Consider the following 26,032-nt stretch of genomic DNA (forward strand, 5'->3'; position numbering starts at 1 on the left):
GCCCATTTGAACATGAGGGAAGCAGGTGGCTCAGGAGGCTGGAGTCTTGGAACCCTGCTGGTCCCACATTGGTGGGGGGTGCGGAATTCGTCCTCCCCCACCGGACTGTCAGCCGGGTCACCACTGTGGGCTCAGGGGCCAGGTAGCCAGCATCTAAACCTGAGTTCACTGCTCACCAGCATGCAGTTGTGGGCAGGAGCTTCCCCTCCACACAGCAGGCTCTGTCTGCAAAGTGAGGGTCATCCATAGAAGTGCGTCTCCAAAATGGTTGAAGAGCTGACCCTGGTGGATGAAATCACCCAGCCGCTAGGGCCAGCAGTGTCCGGCCCTCAGTTAAAAGTACTAACATCCAGGCGGCCAGTTCTGTACCTGTGCCCTCACCGTCCAGCCCAGGGACAGGCAGAAAATAGGCACTTGGTGCCCTTTGTGTTTGTTGAATGAATGAGGACTTTGTCTCTGCCTCTAAACCCTTCAAGCAGAGTAGAAATTCTCTCTGCAAAGCCACCCTGCGTCTGCAGTCCCTGCCCCACCAGCAGGTGCAGGGCCCCGGGAGCAACAGCCTCCCCCACTCCCTGTGTCCCCAGGACACACCCGGGTTCTTGAGTTCAGGGTCAGCACCTGGAGCCAGAGAGCAGGTCAGGTGCAGGCGGGGATACCTGCTGTGGAAGGGCACCTAAGGGGCTGGGTGGGCATCAGCAGCCTGGGGGACACTCTGAGTAACGGGTGGGTGGGCGGCTCAATGCCTTTACGATACTAGGGCTCCTGCAGTGTGCTGCGCTTTCCCAACTCCCCAAATCTCTCCTGTAGTTTTTCTCCAACTCTTCTAGACCTTTGGCACTGAGACCGTTTGCTGGTGAGTTTCCAAGAGTTGTGCGACAATGAGCAAACAAAGCAGGCAGCGAACTTTGAGTCAGGAGGGAGCTTTGTGTCCTTGGAGAACGGAACAATCCAGGAGAGGCTGGGCAGGGGAGACGAAGGCCTGGGAGGAGGCGAAAGGAAGGCCCGGCCTGCTGCGGGGCTGGGGGGGACGAGGGCAGAGGTGGACATAGCTTCCCTCACAGCGAAGGGGGCCGGTGCTCACCCCTCCACAGCACAGAGCCAGGCTCCCCACAAGAAGGGGACAGGGAAGGATGTTGCCAGGCCAAGAGGAGATTCAATCACCATCACAGCCAGAATGACAAGTACCGTTTATTACAGTTACATGAATGGGCCCAGTCACTGGCCGAGTGCCATCCCATGGGCCCACAGAGATGAGCACAGTCACAACCCCTTCCCCGTCCCCGAGTCGTGTCCAGTCATACACTCCAGGCACAAAGTCCCCGTACGGAACACAAGGCACGGGTCCCCTTCGTCGGGCAGGGGCGTCTCTCCAAGTCTTGGACGGTCCCCTCTTGGAGAAGCCAACAGAGCAGCTGGAACATTGTCAAATTAAATAAGCAAGCACAGGAGTTCCCAGGAGCCAGGGCTGGGACGGGGGTGGGGTTGGGTGGGGGCTTGTCTCTGGTCCCAGCAAAGGTGTGAGAAAAGGAACATCCAAGGTGTCTGAGAGGCAGGCCTTGGCTCCAGGCCTCCGTGGGGCCCATGGCCTCCGATCAAGCTGGATTGGGGCTGACACAGCTTCGTCACCATTTAGGAGATGTTCTTTCGAACTTGGCAACACAGAAATTTACATCAGGCCTTGTACAACCTTGGCAGAACCTGCCAAGGTCCAGAAGAAGTTGAGAAAAAACAACAACACAAAAAAACCAAACAAACAAGAGGTGCTCTGGCCTCCGAATCCCTCCCCATGGGAAAGACAAAGCACAGAGCTTTTAGCCAAGTTTCCCAATATTGTTGGCATTTAGAGAAAAGGCTGGTCAAACATACAACCAGCGCAGAAAGAAGTGAAGGCAGTAGAGTTCACATGACTACTTTATATTAAAGTTTATTACATTTGGAAAATCTACTGTACAGGGAAAAACCCATTGGATTAAATAGAGTTTTGCCAAAAGCAAAAGACTATTACTCTTTGGAATATTCCTGATTCCGGCCCACAGTCAGGCTACAGGAGCTAATCAAAAGTGAGCCTGGTCCATCCGTGGGGCAGCTCAGTGCCAGGTGTACCCAAGACGTCTCTTGTCACTTTACAGGAGAAAGTGTCCCCAAGAAATGGCATCAAAGGAAAGGCTTGTTCTACAGGAGATTCTCTGGGCCCAGCGCCATCTCTCCCACCCTAGAGTCGTCTCTCCTTGATCTTCCCCAGCCTGAGACATCAGGATTCAATTTTACAGGGGCCTCCCCAGTATCGTAGTCGCCCAGGCCATGGCCCCGGCCCCAAGTTCATGGACACAGGCAGGACTGCTCCAAGAGGTGACCACCCATGGGAGCCGGGATGGGCCAGCCCACCAATGAGGCCACCCGACAGACATTCCATACCCTGTTGCACACGTGAGCGATAAACTCAGACAAGACACAAACTAACCTAGACATTGGCTCCTGGATTTGGTTCTCCTAGTCAAAAAAAAAAGAAAAAAGAAAAAGTCTTCTTAAAAACCCTGATGCTGTCTCCTGACTGTAGATTAGGGAAGAAAGATGGGGAATAACCAAATCGACTTACTTAACTTACCTCAGAAGTAACAAAGCCTACTGGGCTATGAACAAAGAAACTAGAGGAAAAACATGTGCAAAAACAAGTTGACATCTAAGTTAGACCTCCCCACGAAACAAAGTGAATTCTGACGGAGCCCTGACCTCCTGGCCCTGCTACTCGGCAGGACACGCCCCCAGGCCTGCTGGTGTCTACCAGTAAGTGCTACAGACGTGTCCACCCTCAGCCACAGCATCTTCGTCCAAAGCAGCAGGGTCCCCTTCTCTCCAGAGCTGGGCCTGCTTCAGCTTGGAGAAATTGAGTCAGCGTGGCAGGATGCCAGGTGCTGTCTGCAGTGGAAAAGTCAGTCGTTCGCGAGAAAGCCCTTGTGCCCAAGTCTCCAGGCAGAAGTCAGAGAGAGAAGCAGAGGTGAGGTCCCCTCCCCGGCGGGCCCAGAACTCCGTGGACAAGGGGAGACGCCAGCGGGGCTGGGCGCTCCAGGGAGGTGGCATGGTGGCAGGGATGCAGGTCTGCAGTTCTTCACAGAAGAGGCGAGTGGGGGGCGTCTAGCAAGTGGCAGGGAGAGGGGAGAGGTGTCCCCCCACATCAGGCGTAGAACTCCTCCTGCTTAGTGGGCTTCTGGTAGGCCCCGCCGTTGGCTTGTTTTGGCTCCTCCAAGGAGTAGCTGCCCTCGTCCTTCTTCTTCATCCGGTACAGCATGAAACCCACCAAGCACACGGCAAAGATGAGCCCCACGAGGCCTCCAGCAATGACCCCTGGATGGGCAGGGAGGAGGACAGAGGCCGGCTCGGCTCAGCTGCTCCTGGGGGCTGAGTGGCAGCCCTGCCAGTGATAAAGACAGCATTCCCCTCCCCCAACCTCCATCACCCACCCACTGGAGAGAAAACTCACCTCCCAGGACTTCCTTCCGATCCAGGAGGCCCTGTGAGGCCCCCGTAGCCCCCGTGGCCTCAGGATCCTCCGGGGCTCCATTCCGTGAGCCAGGTTCCACTGCGGCCCCGGCCGCATTCTCCCCAGACAAGTCGAAGGTGAAGTCCTAGGAGAGGGCAGGGAAAGGACCAGGTGGATGGCCACAGACGAAGCTGCACCCAGGTTCATTTCCAGCTTCCCTGGTCACCCCTGCCACCAGCTCTAGACGTGCACACCCGAACCCAGACCTCCCTGGACCCGGAGGTCAGGTCCCTCTGGCCACATCACACTGGACCCTACCGGACTGTGGCCGAGGCACCATGTCCAGTGATGCAAAGCACATTTTATATGAAAATAAATAGGCTCATTTCAGCATAGTGTGTACACTGCCATGATGCTCTAAGATGAAAAGCAAGACCTGGGAGAGCTTTCCCTCTTGTCCCAGGAGCATATGTTGGGGAAGCCCTCTTGAAGGGCCTTGAAGGGCCCTCTAGCTCTGGTCTACTTAGTCTGTCCCACCGCAGGCTCAGCCCTGTGGGCAGGCGGGGGATGGGACCTTGGGATCTTGTCTTCACGGTGAGGATTACATGCTCATAGAGTACAAGGGGTCGGGTGTGCCAGGGGACCAGGCCAGCACCCTGCACCCAGTGCACTGTGCCCCACAAGGCACTAGGGCCACCCAATGTCCCAGGAAACGCAGAGGATGACAGCGGGCCTGACACCTACCTGCTCCCCAGAGCCCTCTCCCACTGGGATCTGGGTGGAGGGGTCCTCCTCAGCCGCCTTCTCAGTGGCAGGAGGACCTCCCTCCTCCACGTGGGGCCTGTGCGGCTCCATACGGCCCCGGCCTGTGGGAGCCGAGGTCTCGTGGTCGGGCTGCACGTCCCTGTGCGGATGGGAGGTGGCGGGTCCTGGGGCCATGGTGGCTCTGGCTGTGGACACGCTGTGAGTGGTCGGGTGCAGTGTGGTCTCACTGGGTGGGTGGGTGGCCTCCTTCTGGGCGGTGAGGCCAGGCTCCACCTCTGCCAGGAGCACTGCCCTGCCCCCCTCAGGCTGCTCTCCGGTTGGCAGGATGGTGGTGGAGGCGGCGATGGCATCTGGGCTGGTGGGCTCTGGAGCCGTGGCTGTGGTCATCACGGGCCCCAGGTCCTTCCAGGTGGAGGGCGTGTGTGATGAGGTGATATCTGGCAAAGCACCTGCAGGGCCAGAAGCAGAGCTTGTGGCATCAGGGAGCCCCCGAACATCAAGACCAGCCAAGCTCAGACCCCGGCTCTGACTCCCAGGCCAGCACAGCAAGGTTTTCTTCCCATGAGAAGCCGTGGGGCAGAGCTGTGTGTGCATGCTAAGTCGCTTCAGTTCTGTCTGACTCTGTGCCATCCTATGGACCAGCTAGGGCTAGGAAAGCTGCCCTTTTCTGCTGCATCTGGAAGGGGGTTTCCTGCCACTGCTGAAGCCTGCTCCCTGGGCGGAGGGGTGGGACACGTCCTCAGGGCCCTGAACACCTTATCCCCAGCACACACCCACTTGGCCCTCCCTGCTCCACTCACTCTCCCTCCAGAAACGCCCAGGTTCCCAAGAACAGAGGCCTGTGTCTTACCTCCCAGCTCCAAGGCCCCCTTGCCTAGGCCACTTTCCCCAAGGATGACTGTAGCCTCCCCTTCTGAGGTCTAGTTCAAGAGCACCTCCTCTGGGAGGTCTCCCTGACCACCTCCAGTTCAAGGATTTTACTGCCTCAGGGAAATGGGAAAAGAGGGAAGATAAAGGAACATTTGTGGACGATCTGTACTCCCACCAGATCTGTGTAGCCTCACGGCTCCCAACAACCTTATAAAGTCAAGATGTTATTCCCATTGTTCAGATGAAAAAATAGAGGTTTGGAGAAGTTAAAAAAAAAAAATCCTTTCAAAGGTTCCCCAGCGAGTTAAAAAGGAGAACATGAGCCCAAGTCTGTCTGCGGCAGGCAGCCCCCCTGGGAATCTACACCCTGCCCTCCCAAGCCACACGTGTTTTCTCCTTGCAGCATGGACCCAGTTCTCATTCCTGGCATAACCTTTCAGGCCCAGCCTGATCACCACCCTCAGCCCACGGCCTGCTGACATCCTAGAGGGGGCTCTCACGTCCACTCACCTGCGCCCGAGCCAGAGAAGTTGTCACTGTCGTCCCCAGAGCCATCCTGATCTTCGGGGGGCATGTTTACGGCCACACTGTGCTGGAAAAAGATCAGGGAAGGATAAGAGTGGAGTGTTCACTGGGGCCTGCTAGTCCAGGGTCCCCATCCTAGGCAGCTGAATGCTGCACCCAAACACACACCCCACACACAGCACAGAAAGAAGCCCTCAGCTCTAGAGGGCAGTCCTCTGGTTCCCCCACACACCCCCTAATGCTATGATGACACAGCCCTGGGCAGGTACTGGGGGTGCAGAAACCCGCAAACTGGGGGCAAGGCCCTTGCCTCAAGAAGCTCGGTCTACCGAGGGAGCCCCAGAACTCAGAGGAGCAGACAGATGACACCATTACTGGAAACCCAGCGGTGGCCTCTGTGGGACCACAGCCCACCCTACCCTGAGAATCAGGTCCTAGAGGCCGCTGGCCAGGGGGCTTCAGGGTTCAAGAGTGGGGCTTTCAAGGGGCCCCTGGAAACAACATTACAACCCCCTGGCTCCAAGGAGGCCATCCCCAGGCATGCTGAGCATCAAGCTGCAGACCCCGAGGGCGCCACGGGGGCAGGGGTGGGGGCAGCGAGGATGGGCATGGAGTAAGTCATCTGTGCTGAGACAGGGCCTGCCCACGCAGGACAGCCCCCAGGCCTGGCCATGATGCTTGGTCACACACTCAGCCCATTTTCTCATTCACAGGAGAAACTGGGTCCCTCCCTCTTGGGGAAGGAAGGACAGAGCATCCATCAAGCTGAGGACAGATGAGGCTGATCTAGAAGGGGCCCTGGGCTAAGGAGGCAAATGGGCCGTGGGCCTGGGGTGGGTCCTGTGTGCAAACAGCCACCCCAGGGAAGCTGCCTGCCTGGGGCTGAGCCCAACAGGCTGCAGGCGCCAAAGTGAACACTCAGACCCAGGCCCTGAGGCAAGGGGCCGCTCCAGCAAGACCAGGGAGTGGGGCCAGGTGAGGACATTGAACTGGCCAGGGCAGAAACCCAGTCGGGGGCGGGGGGGGGACCACGCCCACCCCTAACTCTGGCTCCAGGAGAACAGGTGAGGAAGGGAGGACCCAGCAGCCAGGTGGCAAGAAGAGTAGCCTTAAGTATCCTGTGCAGCAATAAGACTTTGACCCAAATGACCCTGTGCAGCAGTCCCAATAAATGAGCGGCCAGAACAAAAACTAAATGAAGAAGTGGGACAGTGTAGTTCAGAGCACATGGGCTTTTGCAAACCCCCTGACCTCTGCCCCTTACTAGCTGAATGGCCCTGAGGACACAGTAAACCTCTTACAGCCTCAGTCTTCCCATTTGTAAAACGGGAACAGTAGTAATATCAAAACCCCACATGTGCATGCTAAGTTGCTTCATTTGTGTCCGACTCTTTGTGACCTTATGGACTGTAGCCCACCAGGCTCCTCTGTGCATGGGATTCTCCAGGCAAGAATACTGGAGTGGGTTGCCATGCCCTTCTCCAGAGGATCTTCCCAACCCAGGGATCAAACACACATCTCCTGCGGTTCCTGCACTGCATGTGGATTCTTTACCACTGAGCCACTGGGGAAGCCTATCTACATGCCAGGATTGTTGCAAAAGTTCAATAAGGTTATACACAAAATAGAACCTAACAGAGCCTGGTTCACAGTGGTGAACCCACCACCCAAGCATCCCACCAACAGTGTCTCTAACTTGCTCCCCGCTCTAACTTGGGGAGCAAGAGCCACTCGGCATGGGAAAGAGGATTCTGGGGCCTGTCCAGGAAGAGGAGGGCTGGAGGTGGGTAGGGTTTTAGGAGAAGATGGGGCAGAAGGGAGCCAGTACGTAGGCAGGTCTGTGCAAACTTGTCAGAGGGCAGGCCCCGCCCAAGGCTGGGCTCCAGGGAACTGGCCTCCTCAGCCCAAGAGGCCTCGCCAGGTCCTAGCCACAGGCCACGGGGCCGCCCTCTTGAGTGGGGCAGAGCAGGAAGGGACAGACAAGACCTTTGGCCTCCTGAGGCAGAGCTAGACCAGGTGGAAGCTCCGTCCAAGGGCCTAGGTCCGAGGGAAGCTTCAGACACGTGTAGAAACTACGAGGCTAGAAATACCACTGAGCTTCCTTTGAAAGTACAAAACCCACACTGTACTTCAGCCCCCCAAGAAGAAGATTTTGGCCACTCTGTCTGAGCTGCCACGGCCCATTCACAATACATAGATTCTACCTGCACCCTGGGCCACGTCCTGTGTGTATTGTCCCCTGGGGTGCTTCAAACACCTGCCCTGCCTCCATGGAGCTTTAAAGCTGCCCTGGGCTCCTGGAAGGCTACCCCGCTTCAGTAACAAAGAACCCTGCCCCTCAGGCAGGTGCAGAGTGGGTATCCCCATCCTGACATGCTGCTGCCCCAGGCCCCCAGCAGATGCTCCCGACAGGACAGCTTGAGGGGGACAAGCATTCAGGGGACCCCATCCACCCACACTCACTCACTGAGACCCCCCACCTTCACCCAACACCCTTGAAGATCTGGAGGAGACCCTAGGTGGTGACGCTCCATTTCCCACCCTTGGAGAGAAAGCTGGAGCTGGAGCTGGGGGCCAGGGCTGCAGCCACACCAGCCTGGACCACACGACATGAAGCAGAAGGCAGCATCCCCGGGGCCAGGCCCTTTTTCACGGACGGGGCCTCTGAAGCCCACAGAGAGCACAGTGCACTGAGAGAGACCCCGTCCACCTTGGAGGCGCGGGCAAAACCAAGGAGGCCCCGCCTCTCACCTACACAGAGGCCCCGACAGGTTAGCAGTTTCCCAAGAGAAGGGTTTCTCTCAGGACGAGATAAGACTTTGGATTGGCCCAGTCCCTAAAAACAATTTGTTTCCTCATCTTGGCTGGGCTTATCCCACTGCGATCTTGTTTACACAACAAGCTCTTAAGCAAACACTTTCTCCCCTGAAACTGGCTCCCAGGCCTCAGGGCAGCCTCTTGCCCTTTTGGGCTGGGTCTCCACTGAGGGGATGGGCCTCAGTGACCTCCCAGACCTCCAGCATGAGCCTCCCTGTGACAGCTGCAGCTCCCTGGGGAGGAAATCAGCAGAAACTGCTGAGGTTGATCTTGCCTCACCAGGTGCCGGCTGACACCGGAGGTTGGGAGACTTCTGGTTTCACTCAGCGGCCAGGCCATGCTATGGGCCTGTGGTCAGCTGCCTCCAGGGCCCAAAATAGGGCTCTCCTGGGCATGGCCTCTTGACGCTGCCCTGAGACCACTTGGCCAAAACGCAGGTATGCCAGGGGCAGGTCGGCCCAGTTTGGAACCTCAAGCAGCCTGGGAAGACAAAAGGGAGCCAGCCAGACCTCTAATGAAGCCTTTATAGCCTCTGTAAGGCCCAGAAAACCAGTTTTTCACACAACAAATCAAAAGCCCTATGAGTAGGTCTAGACGGTCACATAGTCTGCTCAAAGGCAGACTTAGTCTGCTGAATCTGGTCCTTCCCACCACCAGCACAGACCCTGAAAGCCCAGGGCCTGAAAGGCCAAAGCCAGGTGTGGCGGGGCGTCTGGGGCAGATAGATACACAGGGGCTAGGGCACAGGAAGCCTGAAGGGAATAGCCAGCCCACCTCGTCTCGGCCATGCTGGTCTTCAGGCCACACCGAGGCTGTGAGAGGAGCACCCACCTCCCCCGCCCCCCGAGAGAGGACTTGGGGTTAGGGCTCTGGGAGAGCAGGACAGGGAGTATGAAAGGAGAACCTGGTCTCTTGACACTGGAAGTATTTTCCATCCCTTTCCTCCTGTTAGCCTTTGATTTGAGGCAGGCAGGGCTGAGATTTGGCCTCTCCTGAGATAAGGTGGGCTCTTGCCCATGGCCACCAGGCAGTGAAGTGTCTGCACACTCACAGGCAGGGCTTGTACCCCTCGTCTGCCATCTCTCTCCCTCTGCCCTGCCCCAGAGGACCACATTCCCTGATAGCTCAGCTGTTTTAAGGGAAACTTGCCTAAGTCTCTTCCCTGGTGGCTTAGATAAAGAATCTGCCTGTAATGCGGGAGACCTCTGGGTTCGATCCCTGGGTTGGGAAGATCCGTTGGAGAAAGGAATAGCAACCCACTCCAGTATTCTTGCCTGGAGCATTCCATGGACAGAGGGGCCTGGCCAGCTATAGTCCATGGGGTCGCCAAGAGTTGGACATGACTGAGTGACTTTCACTTCACTTGCCCAAGTTTCTACAATGTTCTGCAGGCCCCAGGAGTCCTGGGATGCGCACGTGTTCCTCACCAAGTAAGGGTTCCCAACCCCTGCCCAGCAGCTGAGACCCAGGTGCTGGTCCAGCTTCAGAGGTGCAGAGGGGACGGCATGGCCAAGCAAGGGTCAGGATCATCAGGAGTGGAGGGTCTTCATCACCAGGCTGCCTGCCATTCCCAAGAGCAAGTCAGGAGTCTGGCAGGCAGGCAGCCCCCAGGCAGAAGACTGGCAGAGAAGCTTCGAGAAGGCAGCCTCAAGGGGAATTCCCTTCTGGTCCAGTGGTTGGGACTCCGTGCTTCCGTTATAGGAGGCACTGGTTCCCTCAAGCCCACTCCTGCCATCTCTCACCCGCAACTGGCCATAGGAGGGCCTGGAGCTGTGTGACAGCATTCCTCCAAGACACCTTGCTGCTAAGTCGCTTCAGTCGTGTCCGACTCTGTGCGACCCCATAGACGGCAGCCCACCAGGCTTCCCTGTCCCTGGGATTCTCCAGGCAAGAACACTGGAGTGGGTTGCCATTTCCTTCTCCAATGCATGAAAGTGAAAAGTGAAAGTGAAATCGCTCAGTCGTGTCCGACTCTGTGCGACCCCATGGACTGCAGCCTACCAGGCTCCTCCGTCCATGGGATTTTCCAGGCAAGAGTATTGGAGTGGGGTGCCATTGCCAAGACACCTTAGGCATGTACATAAAAGTTCCTTGGGACAATCATACATCGGGATACCAAGTGGGCATCTCAGATATTCAGGTGAGGGGCTTCTACTTCCAGGCTGACCACAGAGGTTGCCCATTCTGGCCCCTGACCCTTGCCACCCCATCAACCCATAGCCACCAGGTCCAAAGATTATGGTTTCCAACCCACACCCTGAATCACTAACATGTCACCCACTACTTGATTTGAGTGATGGATAAACACAAATCCTTTAAAAGCTGAGGTCACACGAGAAAAGTACAATATTATGCAAGGTCACAGATTTTGACAGTGAAGAGGGTCTTCAACTTCAAAACTCAGGGGACCACCATCCAGGGGTTTGGGGGAGAAGAGAGGGTAAGAAACAGTATGATCTGGACCCTGGTGAGCCTCCAGGGTGCAGCCCCCACTCCAGGAGGCTTCTGGAAGGGGCAGTCGCCCAGGCTGGGGCACAGAGGGTCATCGTGCTGAGGGCACTAGGGGAGGATAGTGAAGCCCACAGCCAGACACCAGAGAGGTCAGCTCTTAGTTCTAAGTCACAACTTCAGCAGCACTGTGGCCTCACTGGTATGGCAGACTGCAGCCAAGTGGGAAAGGGGGGTTTAGGTGTCTGTTGGTTGGAATGCTCTGTGTGGTGACAGAGCTTTGGCCACCGTGGTGGGAGCTCAGTCCCAGAGCCCACAGGACCAAGTACTGCCCCTTGTCACAGGGCCCAGGTCACGGACTTCCCCAAGCAGCCAGCCTCGGTGCCAGCTCCGGGGCTGAGGACAGGGGGTGGGAGGCCCAACTGGTTCCATAAGCCCAGGTTGAGGGGAGAAGAGAGGGTAAGAACGTACTTTTCTTACATTTCATGAGAATGAACGTACATTTCATGAGAAAATGTACTTTTCTCATGAGGCGGCCCTACAATCACGCTGGGATAAACACTCCTCATCCCATCCCATCAAAATCCCACACACAGCAGGCATTCTCGAGAGGCTTAAATGAGTTTCATGGTTTTTTTTTAATCTTTTTTTTTTTACCAGTTTCTTGGTCAGATCTATGGATCTAAGAGTGGGGAAAAAAAGCTTATTTTTCCAACCCCACACAATTCTTGGGGGCTGAATTGTGTAAGCTACAGAATCCCAGCTGTCATCCCTGACCTGTGCAGCAGGATGCCAAAGTGGCCAGAGGGGAGATTCACACCATCACCTGCATTCAGGCTGGGGGCTCTCTTCTTTAACGTCCCTAAGAACTACCAGGAGACTGCTGGAGAGGAAGTCTACTGAGCTCCATCCCTAAGGTGGATTTGGGGGTTGGGGGCAAAGGCCTAGGACTCTGCATGTTACAAGCTCCAGCTGCTGTAAGCGGTCTGCAGACTGCATGTGGAGAGCAATAGTCTGGACAGGAAAAGGTCTCACTGGGAGTGGGCTGGAGGAGATAAGACCCCCCACTCAGGGCCAGGGTTCAAAGAAGAGGTACCAAGTAGCCCTCAAAACACGCCCTAGGGGCCAAGTGATCTGAGAAAGCTCTAGAACGTTCTCCCTACACCTCTGATATACCCATTCTCTGTAGTCAGTACACCATGGTGCCTGCTTGGTCTGCAGAAGCTTCACCACAGAGTTGAGAGGATGCCTTCAATCCCAGGAGTGCAAGAAGCAGGAAACAAAGACAAGCCAGACTCTTCTGTCCTGAAGCTGGGCTGGGGCTCCGTCCTGCCTGCCTGGGGCTGAGCAGGGCCCCCTCGGCTCTCCAGGCAGCTCTCATCTGGTCAGCTGGCCAGATGCAGGCTGAAACCAGCAGTGCAGTTGGTGACTCTGCTTTCCCTCATCAGAGGGATCATTTGCACCCCTTCGGTTAGCCCAGGCTCACACAACCTATGCACAGACCACGCAGGCCAAATCCAGAGCATCTTGAATCAAGGCTCTCAGAGAAACGACCACAGCGAAGGATGTCAGAAGGGAAAGAGCCCTGATAAGGGAGCCACCCCAGGCTGAGATTCCTTTGCTGGGTGACCTGGGCCTCTGCCGTCTCTCTGGACCTCATTCCCATCCGGATAACAGAAGGGGTTCAGAGCTTGAAGAACCCTAAACCTTCTTAGGGTCCTGACAGGCTAGGCTGGGATCTGCAGCCCCAATTCATCGTGAGTGAGGCCAGAGTGGGGGCAGGGGGTGATAAGCTGGCCACAGCCAGCCACGTAGGGGTGGGTTAGAGGGGCAGGCCTGCAGACGAGGGCTCCCCCTGCCCGGGATGTCACAGTGGTGGATAAATCACTTCCTCTCTGAAGGCTTCTTCCCTAAATTGGAAGCTGTGCTGCAGGGGACATGTGCTTAGGCATCGAAGGGATTCAGATCTCCCAGCTTTGGCCTCAAGACCTTGAAACCTTCCCCCCCGCCTCTCCACTTCCAGGAGGGAGGGGCCCCGTCGGTGCCTCGGGACAGCATCAGCATTTCCAGCCTGACAGGCACCACGATTTATCAACTCACCAGGAACCAAGTCAAGCTGGGACCTGCCGAGGGGTGATGGGTACGGCCCAAAACAGGAGGGGCCCCCGGAACAGACAGGCGGGGAAGAGGGTGCTTCTGCTGCTCTCACCCTGAGATCGTGCTTCTGTCAGGGCACCAACAGAGCCCCGAGGAGGAGTGCCTTACAGGGGGACCTCCGGGGCACGCACCCCTTACCACCCCCCGACCCCAACAACCCCACCTCAGCCATTCCCACCCTGCCACTAGGAGACAGACCTCAGTCCTCTGGGGGATTCCAGGGCAGGGCTGGGGTGCAGGATACCGCCCGTACTTGGCTTAAAGACCCCCTCTGCAGTAGCACGTCCTGCAGGGCACTGCGTGTCAGGACTTTCAGAAGGGGGACCCAAGGTCAGGTCAGAGGGCCCTCCTCCTTGGAGTACCTGGGGCCAGCGATGTGTTGAGGGAGGGAGGGTTTCCTGGCAGCCAGAGCCAGCCCCGATGCCCAAGCCAGGTCAGAGCTGTCACCAGCAACCCCCGTAGCCACCCTTCCAGAGGGCTGGCGCCCGTCTTGCTGCCGCGTGCCGAGACTCGTCTTAGAACAGGCCCCGCTGACGGCTGGGTGTGGGGCCATGGAGCTGGGAGACCAGTTCCTCGGCTTTCCTCCACCTGCCAGAACCTGGGCCAGGCAGGGTAGGATTCCACTCAGGCATTGAGCAAGGCCAGCCTGGCCCAGCCCGCATCCATGCCTGCTGCTGCCCCAGGATCCAGACAAGGGGGTGGGCAGGGGAAAGGGACCAGACCCAGAGCTGGAAAAGCTGGGCTCTTCTTCCAACTCACTGGGTGACCTTGAAGAGACACCTTGCCTCAGGCAGCCCCTCTGCAGAGCAGGGGCTTGGCTGAAAGGCAGCAAGAGGGCTCCGAGACCCAGGTCTGTGGCCAAGGAGTCAAGGCCCACCCTGGAGGGGCAGCCAACCCCCAAGAGGGACTCAGCAGTGAGGGGCACTTGATCAGAGCGATTCAGGGTCACCCCTCTCCACTGTCCCAGAGGGTGATGGCCTAGACAGGAGGCTGGAGATGTCCCAAACCAAAGTGACTCTGGGCATGGCAACTGTCAACCCACAGGGACAGAGGGAGCAGTCCAGACTCCCACAGGCTCTTCCCTCCTCGGCTCAGGCTGTCTCAATGAGACAGCTAAGGGCAGAAAGCTCATGGCAGGATCCCCGGGTCGTGCCTGCCGCCCTCCACCCCCACCCCATGAAGGCCCCTCACACTGCTCTCTGGCTGATTAATCCCCAAACTGAGCCTGGCCTGGGGACCTGACACCTCTGGCATGGGCTTCAAGAGCCATCCTCCGCCTGCTCCAGCTAAATAAAGTGTCCTCAGGTTTCAAGGAGGCAGAAACTTGCAGCTTTTGACACACCTGCAGCCAGACAGGGCTCCAGCTGTGGGGATGAGGTGGGGGAGGGGGTGACGGGGGAGCACTTTATCCCCCAGATCTCCCCAGTGTGCAGTTGACCATCCCATTTAAGATGCAAATGCCTCTAGGAGGGCTGAAGGGCGCTAGAGACTCACAGGAGAGCAGAAATCAGCTCTAGAGGGAAGGACAGTCTGGCACTAGGGCACTGGGGATGGGCAGGCACTTTGGAAGATGTGAAGGGATTGCAGAAAGGAGGCTGAAAGATGCCAAGAGCACATTTTTTAACCTGTGTCAGAATGCTGTTGCCAGCCAACCCCACACCCAAGAAAGGAGGATGAAATTCCCTTTGCTCCTGCTTAAGTCACAGGTGTACATGGCTTCTCCTCCCACGTCCAGAAGGAGAATGGGCCAGTCTGGGAACCTGTCTCCGGGATCAAGTAGGAGGCAGACCAAGTAGGCACTAAGGCTACTCGAAGCCCAGAGACACAGGAAGGTCAGAGTGTCCTTGAAGGATGTCCTACGGCAGAGTGGAGCCAGTACTTTCTGACCTGAATGATGGAAAGAATTTTCAGTGAAAGCCAGGTGCCAATAGGTTGGGCCCTTTCCCCAGACTACTGGTAGGACCCTCCCCTAACCAACAGCAAAGCACCCTGAGCCCCTTCACTGTCAGCCTGCCCTCCTCCAGAGGCTCTTGATGGCTGGAAGGTGTGCACAACTTCAAATGCCCGGTGCTGAATTCCCAGGCCCTGGCAGCCTCTGCACAAGGTAAGTGCTAAGCTGGTTAAAAGGAGGACTGTGGGACTTCCTTCGTGGTCCAGTGGTTAAGACTCCATGCTTCTGATGCAGAGGGCACAGGTTTGATCCCTGGTTGGGGGAACTAAGATTCCACATGCTTGGAAGCACAGCCAAAAAATTTTTTAAAAAATTATTTTTTAAATAAAAGTTTTAAAGGAGGACAGTGGACTGTAGCCCCAGTCTGAGGAGCTCAGAGAAACCCCAGAAAGTCAAAACACCTGCTCAGGGCTCAAAACAGTTATGGGGCAGAAGGAAGAACCCAAGGATCTGACCTGGGTTTTGGGGGTCACTTGAAAAATAGAAAGATCTGACCTGGGCCTTGGGGCAGAGGTGGGGAGTTGGGGGGGGGCAGGGACAGTAATCACAGCTAATACGTCTTGAGTACTATGTGTCAGGTACTAGTCTAAGCACTTTACCTCAGGATGACCTTAGATTCTAGTCCATACCCATCTTACAGATGAGGAAACTAAGGCAAAGGGGTCAAGTCATCTGTCCCAAGGCATACAGCCACTAAAGGGCTTAGAAAGAGGATCTGGGGCCAGGCAGTCTTGCTTAGGACTTCCCTGGTGGCTCAGATGGTGAAGAATCTGCCTGCAAGGCAGGAGACCCAGGTTCAATCCCTGGGTCAGGAAGATTCCCCTGGAGAAGGAAATGGCAACCCACTCCAGTATTCTTGCCTGGGAAATCCCCATGGACAGAGAAGCCTGATGGGCCACAGTCCATGGGAAATCCCCATGGACAGAGGAGCCTGGTGGGCTCTCTGCTGTCGCAAAGAGTCAGGACACAACTGAGCAACAAATACACACAGCCTTGTTCCAGCAGACATGCAGTTAACCACCTCGTCACAGGCAAGATCGAGGGCTCTCTGACTCTCAGGAAGAAAACAGCCATCATTTCCACTGGAAGCAGCACAAGAGGAAGGAAAGAAGACCCTGGCGTGGGGCCTTCCCAGTCCACCCTGCAGCCCAGCCCTGCTCCCAGTCCAAGGCACCACACAGTCCACAGTTCTGCCCACAGGCTACAGTGCCCCACAGCCACAGAGCCCTGCTCAACTGCCCTGAGACCCCACCTGGGTACCTGGGGTCCAGGTTTACCAGACCTCCTGCCACTGCCTGCCAACCCAGCCCACACCTTCCCGGGGCAGGAGCCGGCCCCTGGCAGAGGCTCAGGCAGAAGTGAGCAAAGTCTGGCCTGCCAAGCAAGGCTCATATTTCTGAGAAGGGGCAGAAGCCATGTTTGCAGGCCCTGCTTCGTCAGCACTGGGGTAAGACCAGCCGGTCACTCATGCTGAGTCCGATCCCACACCTGGGCCAGCTCAGACTGCACCCCTGGGGTGCAGGGTCAGTGCCATGGAAGCTCTCTCCAGGGGACTCCCTAAGCAGTGTCAGTCCCAAAGCTCTCCCAGACTTGCTCCTCGGAGGCCAGATGAGGAAGACGCTCCAATCCCACCATATATGGTATTTCACAGGATCTTTCCTGAAGCCCTCCAAAGCAGGACTTGAAAAATCCCGGTTTTATGCAGGAGGAAACTGAGGCTTCAGGGCAGGTGAAGAATCATGAACAAGATGCTACGGGGAAGAGGCGGTGAGCCTGGTGACGGTCGGAGCTGGCCACACTCTGAGGCCTGTGCTCTTTCGGCCTCCACACAACACCTCTCTCTGCTCCGACAGCTGGGAGAGAATAACTGAGGCAGACCAGCCAGCCAGTTCTGGGTCCCACCTTGCCTTCCCAGCTCGAAGGCTTCAGGACCCCAGATAGGGCCCCAGACCTACCTCAAAGGTAGGCAGACTCAGATATTCAGGCTCAGCTGCTGCAACTGCACTGCTAGGAGAGCTGGCCCAGGGCATCCACTGGATACCCAGCCCCTAGACAAGGCTCTGAAAGGATGATCCTGTTCCTCTGGGGCGGGAGGGTTGTGCAAGGGAGAGGGGTGAAGTTGGGGGTTCCCCACTTCTCACACAATTCACAGAACCCAGGGGGGCCTCAGCTACTGCTTCAGGCTCACCATGAAGACCTCAGGGCCGGCTTCCTGGCCTGAGCCTTCCCAGAATTTCACAACAACCAGGCCTGCTGCTCCAGGGACACTCTGAACCTACCCTTACCCCCTCAGACCCCTGTACCCTGCTCCCCAGGGCCTGGGGGTGGTGGGCGGGAGAGGAGGCAGGGGCAAAATCTGGGGGTCTCTGCTCAGCCTCTATGGGCCCATTCTCCTGGCCTGGCTCACAGCGCAGTGAGCCCCAGTCAGCCAGGAGGTCAGGTTGCCCAGGCCCTACCCACCCTCTCCTGGGAGGAGGGCGCCTACCACAGACAGCAGTGTCCCCCAGTGCTTTTCTCTGGGAGAAGCTGGAGCAACGTCAGCCTCCACCACAGTCTCAGAGGCTCCCAACACACCCTGCGAGGCCAAACCTGACCACTGTCCATCCAGACACTTCCTGGAGATGGGACTCTGAGGCCCTGGCTCGTGCCGTAGGCAGCAGGGGTGCTGAGAAGCTGCTGGAAATTAAAGGCAACACAAACTCTGTGCCCCTGCCACGGGACTGCCACAGTCAAGTCCCCAACCAGGTCAGACGCAGCCAGGGCATCAGACATGGTGTGGAAACCGCAGGGGAAGGCCTCATGTCCTCCTGAGGCCCCCTGGGGCCCAGCACATACCAGGAGTTGGGGTGGCCAAGCCACCTGGGCCCTTCAGAAGTTCCCTCCCACCTCCCCATATCCCACCCACCCTGGACCAGGCCCCAGAACCCCATCTCCTAAGCCTGCTGTGAGAAGGTGGGGCAGATGGCACCCAGCGAGGGCCAGCATGGCCACAGGAAGTGCCAGGTAGCCAGGCAAGACTGTGACTCCAACGTCCCATGGTGCGACAAGTCTTTGAACACCTCTGGAGATGAATGGAGCCCAAGAGTTGTCCCAGAGCAGGACTGGCAGCCTCCCCAAGTCCTGCTGCCTTCACTGGGGACCCACTGCCCTAATGTGGAAAGCGCCCCCGCCTCACAGCCTGCGTTCCTGATTGGAGGGGCTCCGGGATGAATCCCTTTCTCAGGGTGAATGGCCTTTGGCTGTCACTGTCCCTGTGGTCTGTCTGTACAGACCGACTGACCGTCCGGTCTGGTCTCATTAATGGCTCTCCTCTCTCAATACGCCCTTGGACCAGGCATGGACCTTTCTCTACCCGCTCAAGGCTGTGCGCACAGCAGGCACCCAGGCTCCGGGCTTCAGGTCTGGTCAAGCCAGGGAGGCTTCACAACCCCCATGCTTGAGGCAGAGTTCTCCTGAGGTAGCAGGAGCAGGCCCCACCCAGACGCCCACCAGTCCCGCGACACAGTCACCAGATGTCGCCAACACCCGGATTCGTTGCCGAGCCTCCGCCCACCCACCCTCCGAGCCCCCTCCCATTCCACATGTGGGCTCACTGAGGCCAAGAGAGGCCTGCGCAGTGTCACTCAGCGGTGCAGAGGGTCAGGGCGGGAAGCCAGGCCCCCGAGCCCTAGCCGGCCTCGCGCACAGTGGGCTCGCGGACAAGGCTGGTTGGATGAGTCTCTGGGGAGGACTCGTGGGCCTGGCACAGTGACTCAGCTGATGAGTGGAGTGATAAGCATGCCCGCCTTCCCCACTGCCCCAACCTGCCCAACACGGCTTCCGCTCCTGCCGATGAGAGGACTGGGGGGCAGGTGGCCAGGGCCTGGGTGTGTGCAGGGAACACCACCCAGCCCCCACCCGCAGCCCGCCTTTGCCCAGGGGCCTCCGTCCACCTCCAGTTCCCATACTGAGCCCTAAGTCCATCTCCTCCAAGCAGCCTGCCCTGATTTCCGCCCCACAGATGACCCCTCAGTCAGCTCGTGCTCCTTCAAGTCCCTGGAGGAATAAAGTGGGCTTGAGCCTCTGCTAGGTTCCCCACAGTGGCACCTTCACCCTTCCCGAGACAAGGACTGTCTGCAACCACATGGCTGTCAGAGCTGAGGCAGGGAAGCGGAGGGCCCTTGAGTGCCTGGGGGAACTGAGGTGCAGATGGGCAGTGACCTGCCTGATCACACAGGAGAGGGTTAAACTGAGACCAGGAGGGACCTGGTGTCCTGGCCACCCTTGTCTGTAGGAATAACTTCCACGGACTTCTAAAGCTGCAGTTAAAAGGGAAAAGACTGTTGAAGGGAGGGAAAAAACGGTTTCCTGCTTTTTGAGGAGGAAGTTGCAGACAGGTGGTGAGCAGGTTTCCCCAAATCTCAGACTGCAGCCTAACCTACAGGCAAGCTCAATGGGGAAATCAAGTCAAGACGGGCCAGGCAAGGCCCAGCCGTAGCTGCAACCCATGCAGTGGACCCACCACTTCACACGTGCATGAGCATGCACATGTGCGCGTGCGCGCGCACACACACACACACATACACACACACACACACACACACACACACACACACACACGGTCTCTCGTGGGGCTGCAAGCCTCAGGTGAGTCACTGGGAAGAGAGAGGAGTTTTTCCCAGGGCTGAAGGCCAAGGAGGGAGCAGCCTCTCCATATAATTAGGCAGAACCACAGAGCCATAGACACAGGAGAGAGACCCTCAAGGCTTCTCTCTCCTGACCTGACGACCCCACTAGACCTGTCTTGGCTCCCCAAACCAGCACAGTACGACAGACAAAAGGACTCTTTTCAGAGGAAGCTTAGACCGCCCTGCCCCGGGTGCTCCCTCTGGGTACCAAGTCCTGGGGAGCTTACCAGGTGTCCCTGTCTTGGATCGGGGCATGGAGGGGACTTTCCAGTGCTGACACCCCACCCAAGGTCAGCATCCTGAGGACAGGAAGAGGTGGTAAGATCTCACAAAGCCCCTCTGGGGGGCAGTGGACAGGGCTCTCATGTCTACCTGGAGCCGGAAGTTGCATAGTTGCTAAAGTGACCCCGAGCACAGGGTCGTGGCTCCTTGTGCAGGGGGATGCCCACATGCTTGCCGCCCCTTGGCGCTGCCAGGGCACTCATGGCAGCTCAGAGAGAGGTTCCAGAACGTATCCTCCCATTGAAAGCCCAACCTCTGCTGGAACAGCTGAGAGGGAAATGACACCGTGCTGAAACTGTTCCAGGGTACAGGATCCTGGCGCCAAAAGCCCTCTTTCCACAGACTCCGTTAATCCCATTCCTTCTCTCCAGACACATTTACGCAGGCCCTCAAGGAGTGGCTTTCAACCCAAGCCTCTAAAATTCGTTGTTGAAAAGAAGGAGGAAATCAGGAAATCATTTGTTCTGTTAAAAATCCCAGGATTCTGGGACTAGAAATCATTTAATGACCAACTCCTCATGCGGCTGTTTTCACAGCAGGACTGAAAAGGCCAGGAGGTGAGCCCAACACAGGAGGCAGGAGTCCTGGGTTCTGGTCGCCCCATGGGAGCCACGGTGCCCACTTTCCAGATTTATAAAGGATCTACTAATCCCACAAACGTCTCCCCAGTGCCCAAGATGAAAGTCAGCGCAGGCTGGCTGCTACCCTGGGGGCAAGCACAAGGGAAAGCCTGGTAGGTTTCAGCCAGCCTCCTATGCTAGGTTCACCAGGGAGACTTGCCAGTCCTTCCATTTCTTCACGCCATACATGTGTGCACAGGCATGCGTACAGATCCTGGTTCTTCCACACTGGCCCCTTGTAGGGGCTCACCTCTGCAGGCCTCATCCACAAAATGGGGACAGTGACATACATGGTAAAGGTTTGGGTTAAATATGAAATTAGGATGCAGGAAAAGCATATAGCACTCAATAGTAGGCACTCAAAGATGGCCCTAGGGACTTCTCTGGTGCTCCAGTGGTTGGGACTCTACGCTTCTGCGATGAGCACAGGTTCAATCCCTGGTTGGGAAACTAAGATTCTACATGGCTTTAGGCAAAAAAAAAAAAGAAGATGACCCTAATTCTATCAACAGCCAACTTTCCTCTGGCATTTTCATTACCAAACACTTTCACACCTTCATTATGAAATGAATACGCAAATGAGAGAATAAGCTTACACAGGACATCAAGACTCAACAGTGAAGTGACTCATCTGAGATTACACGGTAACTTAGTGGCAAAGCAGAGACCCAATCCCAAAGCTCTACCTTACCCAAAGTTGTTTCTGGCCTGTCAAACAGTATGCATGCACTGTCACCCAAATAAAACATGGTGAGAAAAGGGAGACAGGACCCAAGCTAAGAATGAGGGCCCTTGCCAACCAGGATTTAGAGTGCGCTAGTCTCACAAGGTCCAGGCTACCTGTGACTGGCAAGTCACTTACAGCTTCAGCCAAATAGAAGAACCGAGAACATGGGGTCATCGTCAGGTGCTTGTTTCAGAGGTCACTGACATCTGAGTCCCGCAGGAACCTCCCTTGACAGCCTCTTGGTTATTCTAGGAGTATCAGAACAATGCAGAAGTCCCAGCTGGGCCTCTGAAGGCACAAAATCCATGTATCACAGCTCATGAGTGTTACAGGTGAGACCCTCACTCAGCACTGAGAACTCTTATCTTAGAAATAATTCTAACAAATCCAACAAATTCCTTAGTACTGCTGGAGAAAAGTGCCAATTAGAACTGAACTGAAAAGCTGCCGGCTACACTTTAGGTCCACAAATGTCACTTTTGGCTGCTATCAGACAGGGATGGGAGAGGATAAAGAGCAAACCAGAATTCCAAATGTACCAACGTGAGGGCACCAGGCCCAGGGGCAAAGTGCTCTTCAGAGCTCAATAAACCCAGGAGATGAATGCCGTAACCTAACATGGTGACAGCTTTGAGGCCCCTGGCACCCAGAGATCAAACTATGCTTGGTACTGTTTTGTTAATAAAGGAAGAGAAGTATTTCAGAGAGTCCTGCCCAAAGTAAGAATATTTTTGAGGGTAATGTGGATTCTCAGCTTACTGAGAAAACCTGGATATGAAGGATACCTCATTTTCAAGGGAGTTCAGAATTCAAGATTCTGCTGCCATAAAAAAAGATTCCTCCATAAAAACGCCTCCAAAATTCAAGCTTTTCATTAATTCTTTCCAGGCTCCTCTCCCTTCTCATCCCTCTCCCCACCAATCTGGGTTAATGAGATTTTACTGGAACCCACCATGAGCCACAGGTAGAGACTTAAACCAGCCCCACCCTCCCTGTGGAGCTGAAGCCAGGAGTGACATCACCTCTAGGAGGCTTGGAGCCCAGGCAGAAGCAGTCAGCGCCTCCCTCTGTCTCCCCCCTGTCCCCACCCACTCCTCCAGGCCGAAGGGAAATGTCTCTACTAGCCCCCATAATTAAGGCAAAAAGGGATTTTATGCCTTTCAAGAAAAGGAAGAGAGTAAGAGAGGGAAACAGCAAATAACTTTTCAGAACAAGCAATTTTTCTTGCATGGCAGAAACAAAAGACCACGGGGATCTCACACAGGCAAAACCACACACAGAAACCTTTTTAGACAAACCTGTTCTCGTCTCTTGGGAGTGGTTTTGAGCAACCTCCTGCCCCAGCAGCCTTCCCTTGTCCAAAGTCAGGCGCCCAGGGTCACACCCCATCTCCCTGGTCCCCAGGGGGTTCTGACCTGCTTCCCACTGGGACCAAAGTGAACCCTGGGAAATGTCAGACCTCTGCAACTGGTGGACACCTTCTCCTATCCTGGCAAATCCCACTGCCATATTTATTTCAGGAAGAGGGCAGAAGATTCATGCCCCCACTCTGAACCAAACACGGACAGCCACTATAAAAGGGAGAGAACAGGGCTGGGAAAGAGAAAACAGACTAAACTTTGTAAATAGGGGGAGGGGAGAACCAAACCCTAAATTCTGAGCCAGAGTCTGACCCCAAAGATTAGTGCTTTCAGGCTCAGCTCAATCACCCCCTCCAGGAAGCCCTCCCACCACCACAGCTCTAATGAGTCTCCCTCCCTCCCACCCATCTTTCCCCCTCCAAACTCAACTGCCTCTGGCTCTGCTCTGCCTTTCCACAACGGTTCAGTTTCTAGCGGAGAAAAAGAGAAAGAGAGAAGAAAAAAAAAAAAAAAAAGCAGCTGTCTGCTCCTTCCTAGGACACAGGAAAACTCTGGGAAAGTGGTCCTCTGTTGCTAAGTCGCTTCAGTCGTGTCCGACTCCGTGCGACCCCATAAACAGCAGCCCACCAGGCTCCCCCATCCCTGGGATTCTCCAGGCAAGACCAATGGAGTGCGTTGCCATTTCCTTCTCCAGTGCATGAAAGTGAAAAGTGAAAGTGAAGTTGCTCAGTCGTGTCCGACCCTCAGTGACCCCATGGACTGCAGCTTACCAGGCTCCTCTGTCCATGGGATTTTCCAGTCAAGAGTACTGGAGTGGGGTGCCATTGGTCCTCAGAGGATCTCTAATCCCATCTGCCTCCCAGTGTTAAAGGGCACTCTGGGATCCCCGCTCAAAAGTATGAATGCCAGCTTCACCTAGGCTAGCAAAGAAACCGCTGCTACCACTCCTGACTCTGGCTGGAAATAGGTGGAGTACTGCTGAGGTCCCGTCTTCAGCCTGGAGAGAGTGTGGAGCAGCCAGGCAAGGCGAGGTGGGCCAGGGACGTGAGCCAAATACCTCTACCCTCTTCTCCAGAGTATTAGCTGTGGGTTCAAGGTGCAGTCTGAATCCCTAAGAAGCCACGGCACTTAAGGAGTGAAGGAGAAGAAGCCAGATGCCAACTTCTTGGGCCTAAGAGCCAGGAGTGCTCTGGACACTTCGCTCAGAAATCTTATCTGTCCCCATGGCTCCCTGAGAGGCACATGCTCCAACTCATCAGCGATCCAAGAGGCATTAGGGACCTGTTCCTCGACTCCAAAATGTTTCCAAGCAAAGCAAAAAGGCACTTCACAGATCTACCTGAAAATACACCTCACCTGAGCCAGACCCTGAGAAAAATACACCAAGGTTCTCAAGAGCTGGGAGCTACCATTATTATGGAGGGACACGCTTATGCAGGGTTTTGGCGTTGCCCAGAGACTTGTCCAGTAATACATTATAAGGAGAGGATCGGAGTACCCGCGCCCCGGGAGCCGCTCCTTGCCCTCCCACGTGCCTCCTTTTGCCAGAGCTAGGGAAGTCGAGCCGTCCAGATGTGGTGGCCAGAGACCGCCACTTCCGGAACGGCAAAAACCCCTCGGTCCGCGCCTCCCCTCACCATCCCCTCCAGGGATGGCCGACACGGCCTGCGAGGAGGACCCCAGGACTCCAGCAACGGGTGTGGGGGATGGGGTGTAGACGCAAGCACCCCGCGGCCAGCGCTGACACCTGGCGGCAACCCAGGTCCCAGCCCTCTTTCGGGCCGGCGCTGAGGGGCGGTTCCCAGGAAAGGGTTACAGGGGCCGAGAACAAAGCGCCCCCTTTGGGGAAGGCGGGCCAGCGGACGGCGGCTGGGGAGACAGACCACTTTCTGGGGAGCCTCAGGATGCTCTTTGTCGGCTAGGTCCCTCTCAGAGAGGGGACCCACCCCTCGCCAAAGGTGGATGCTGGAGTCCTACCCAAAGGCCTCCCCTCCAACTCCGGGCTCCACATTTGTCCCCCTTTTCCTCCAGATCCGCTGGGCGGGCCAAGGGACCCGCCTTCCCTCCGCGCGGCCCCAGCACAAAGCCAGGTCGGGGGAGGGGAAAAGCCATTCCAGGGTCCACTAGCGTGGAAGCCGCCCAGGCGCCCTGGCGGTGCCCAGCGCCGGCTCGCGCCCCTCCGCGGGCAGCACAACTTCAGCAGCCCAGAAGTTGGGTTCTTGCGGGTCTCTAGAATGCCGGGGCCAACTTCCCGGAATCTCCCGCTACCAGCTCGGCCCGGCTTCTCTCCGGCGGCCAACGGATAGCCGAGGACCCCACCTCCACCCGCCCGCCGTCGTTCGCCGCGCAACCTTGGCTGGGGCTCCGGAGCCAACACGCCCGCTTGCTCCCGCACCGAGTCCGCGGCGCCCAAACTTGCCTCCGCCGAGGGGTCAGGAGCCGGAGCTCGGCGGGTCTGGTTTGAATTAGGGTCCGCGGGCGGGGTGCAGTTGCAGCGATCACCGCATCCTCCCGGGTCACCGGCGGGGGGCCCGGCCGCCGCGGTGCCCTGGGAGACCGGTTGGGAGCCGGCGACCCCCGGCGCCTTCGCCCGTGGAGCCGTTCCTATATAAGTGCGGAGCTCCCACGCAGGTTCCGCTCCGCAGGGCTCCCCAGGCCCCCGCCCGGAGAGGCGAAACCCTCACGGCGCCCCTCTATGGCAAGAGGCAATTGGAGAAAGAGTCCTGATTTCGGGACTCCGGGTCCCGGGGCCCGCCGGGCTAGCGCGGGAAGAAGGGAAGTCCCCGCTTCCCCTCCCCCTCCACGTGTGCAACAGCCGGCATCGGCGGGTCTGCCAGCCCCGGCTTCCCGCCGCCTAGCAGCCCGGCCCCGGGCCGCACTCACCAGGAGGGCCGGCTGCAGGCGCAGCGCCAGCGCGCAGAGCCACAGCCAGAGCGCCGCGCGCCTCATGCTGCCCGGACCGGCGGCTGGAGTAGAGCGGCGAGCTGCGCGGATCAGGGCTGCGCCGCGCTGCGCGGACTGCGCGGGGCTCCGGTTCGGCGCCGCCGGTTGCGCTGCGCGCAGCTCCCTCGAGCAATGCCCAGCGCGCGGCAGTCCTAGGCGAGGTCTACGGATCCGCCGGCCGCTCTCAGCTCCCCTTACGGCTGGATTCCTCTCGGCTCAGCTCTGCTCCCGCCTGCACCTCTCCCGCCGAGCTCCGCCTTATAATAAACCCGCAGGGCCTTAGCCGTTGCAAAAACTAGCCGCCCACCCCCAGCTCTCCAGGTCTCGGGGCCAGCCTTCGTCCCCACCCCCTAGGACCCCGCCCCCTGAGCCACGAGGCCCGTCCCCCGCTCCCCGGCCAAGGAACGCCCCAACCACTGCA

At 57.1% G+C, this 26,032-nt stretch overlaps 1 protein-coding gene across 1 annotated transcript; it reads right to left on the bottom strand.

Annotated features, from left to right (window-relative positions):
- Positions 1-1,170: 1,170 nt before the first annotated feature.
- Positions 1,171-25,916, bottom strand: SDC1 (syndecan 1). The gene is made up of 5 exons (XM_070379165.1): positions 25,552-25,916; positions 5,624-5,705; positions 4,223-4,692; positions 3,479-3,623; positions 1,171-3,342 (listed from the first exon to the last, which is right to left on the bottom strand). Exons 1-5 carry the CDS (start codon positions 25,615-25,617, stop codon positions 3,173-3,175), a joined length of 933 nt encoding a protein of 310 aa, XP_070235266.1. The 5' UTR covers positions 25,618-25,916; the 3' UTR covers positions 1,171-3,172.
- Positions 25,917-26,032: the final 116 nt, after the last annotated feature.

Source organism: Bos mutus, chromosome 11, assembly GCF_027580195.1.
Source record: "Bos mutus isolate GX-2022 chromosome 11, NWIPB_WYAK_1.1, whole genome shotgun sequence".
Classification (NCBI taxonomy): Eukaryota; Metazoa; Chordata; class Mammalia; order Artiodactyla; family Bovidae; genus Bos; species Bos mutus.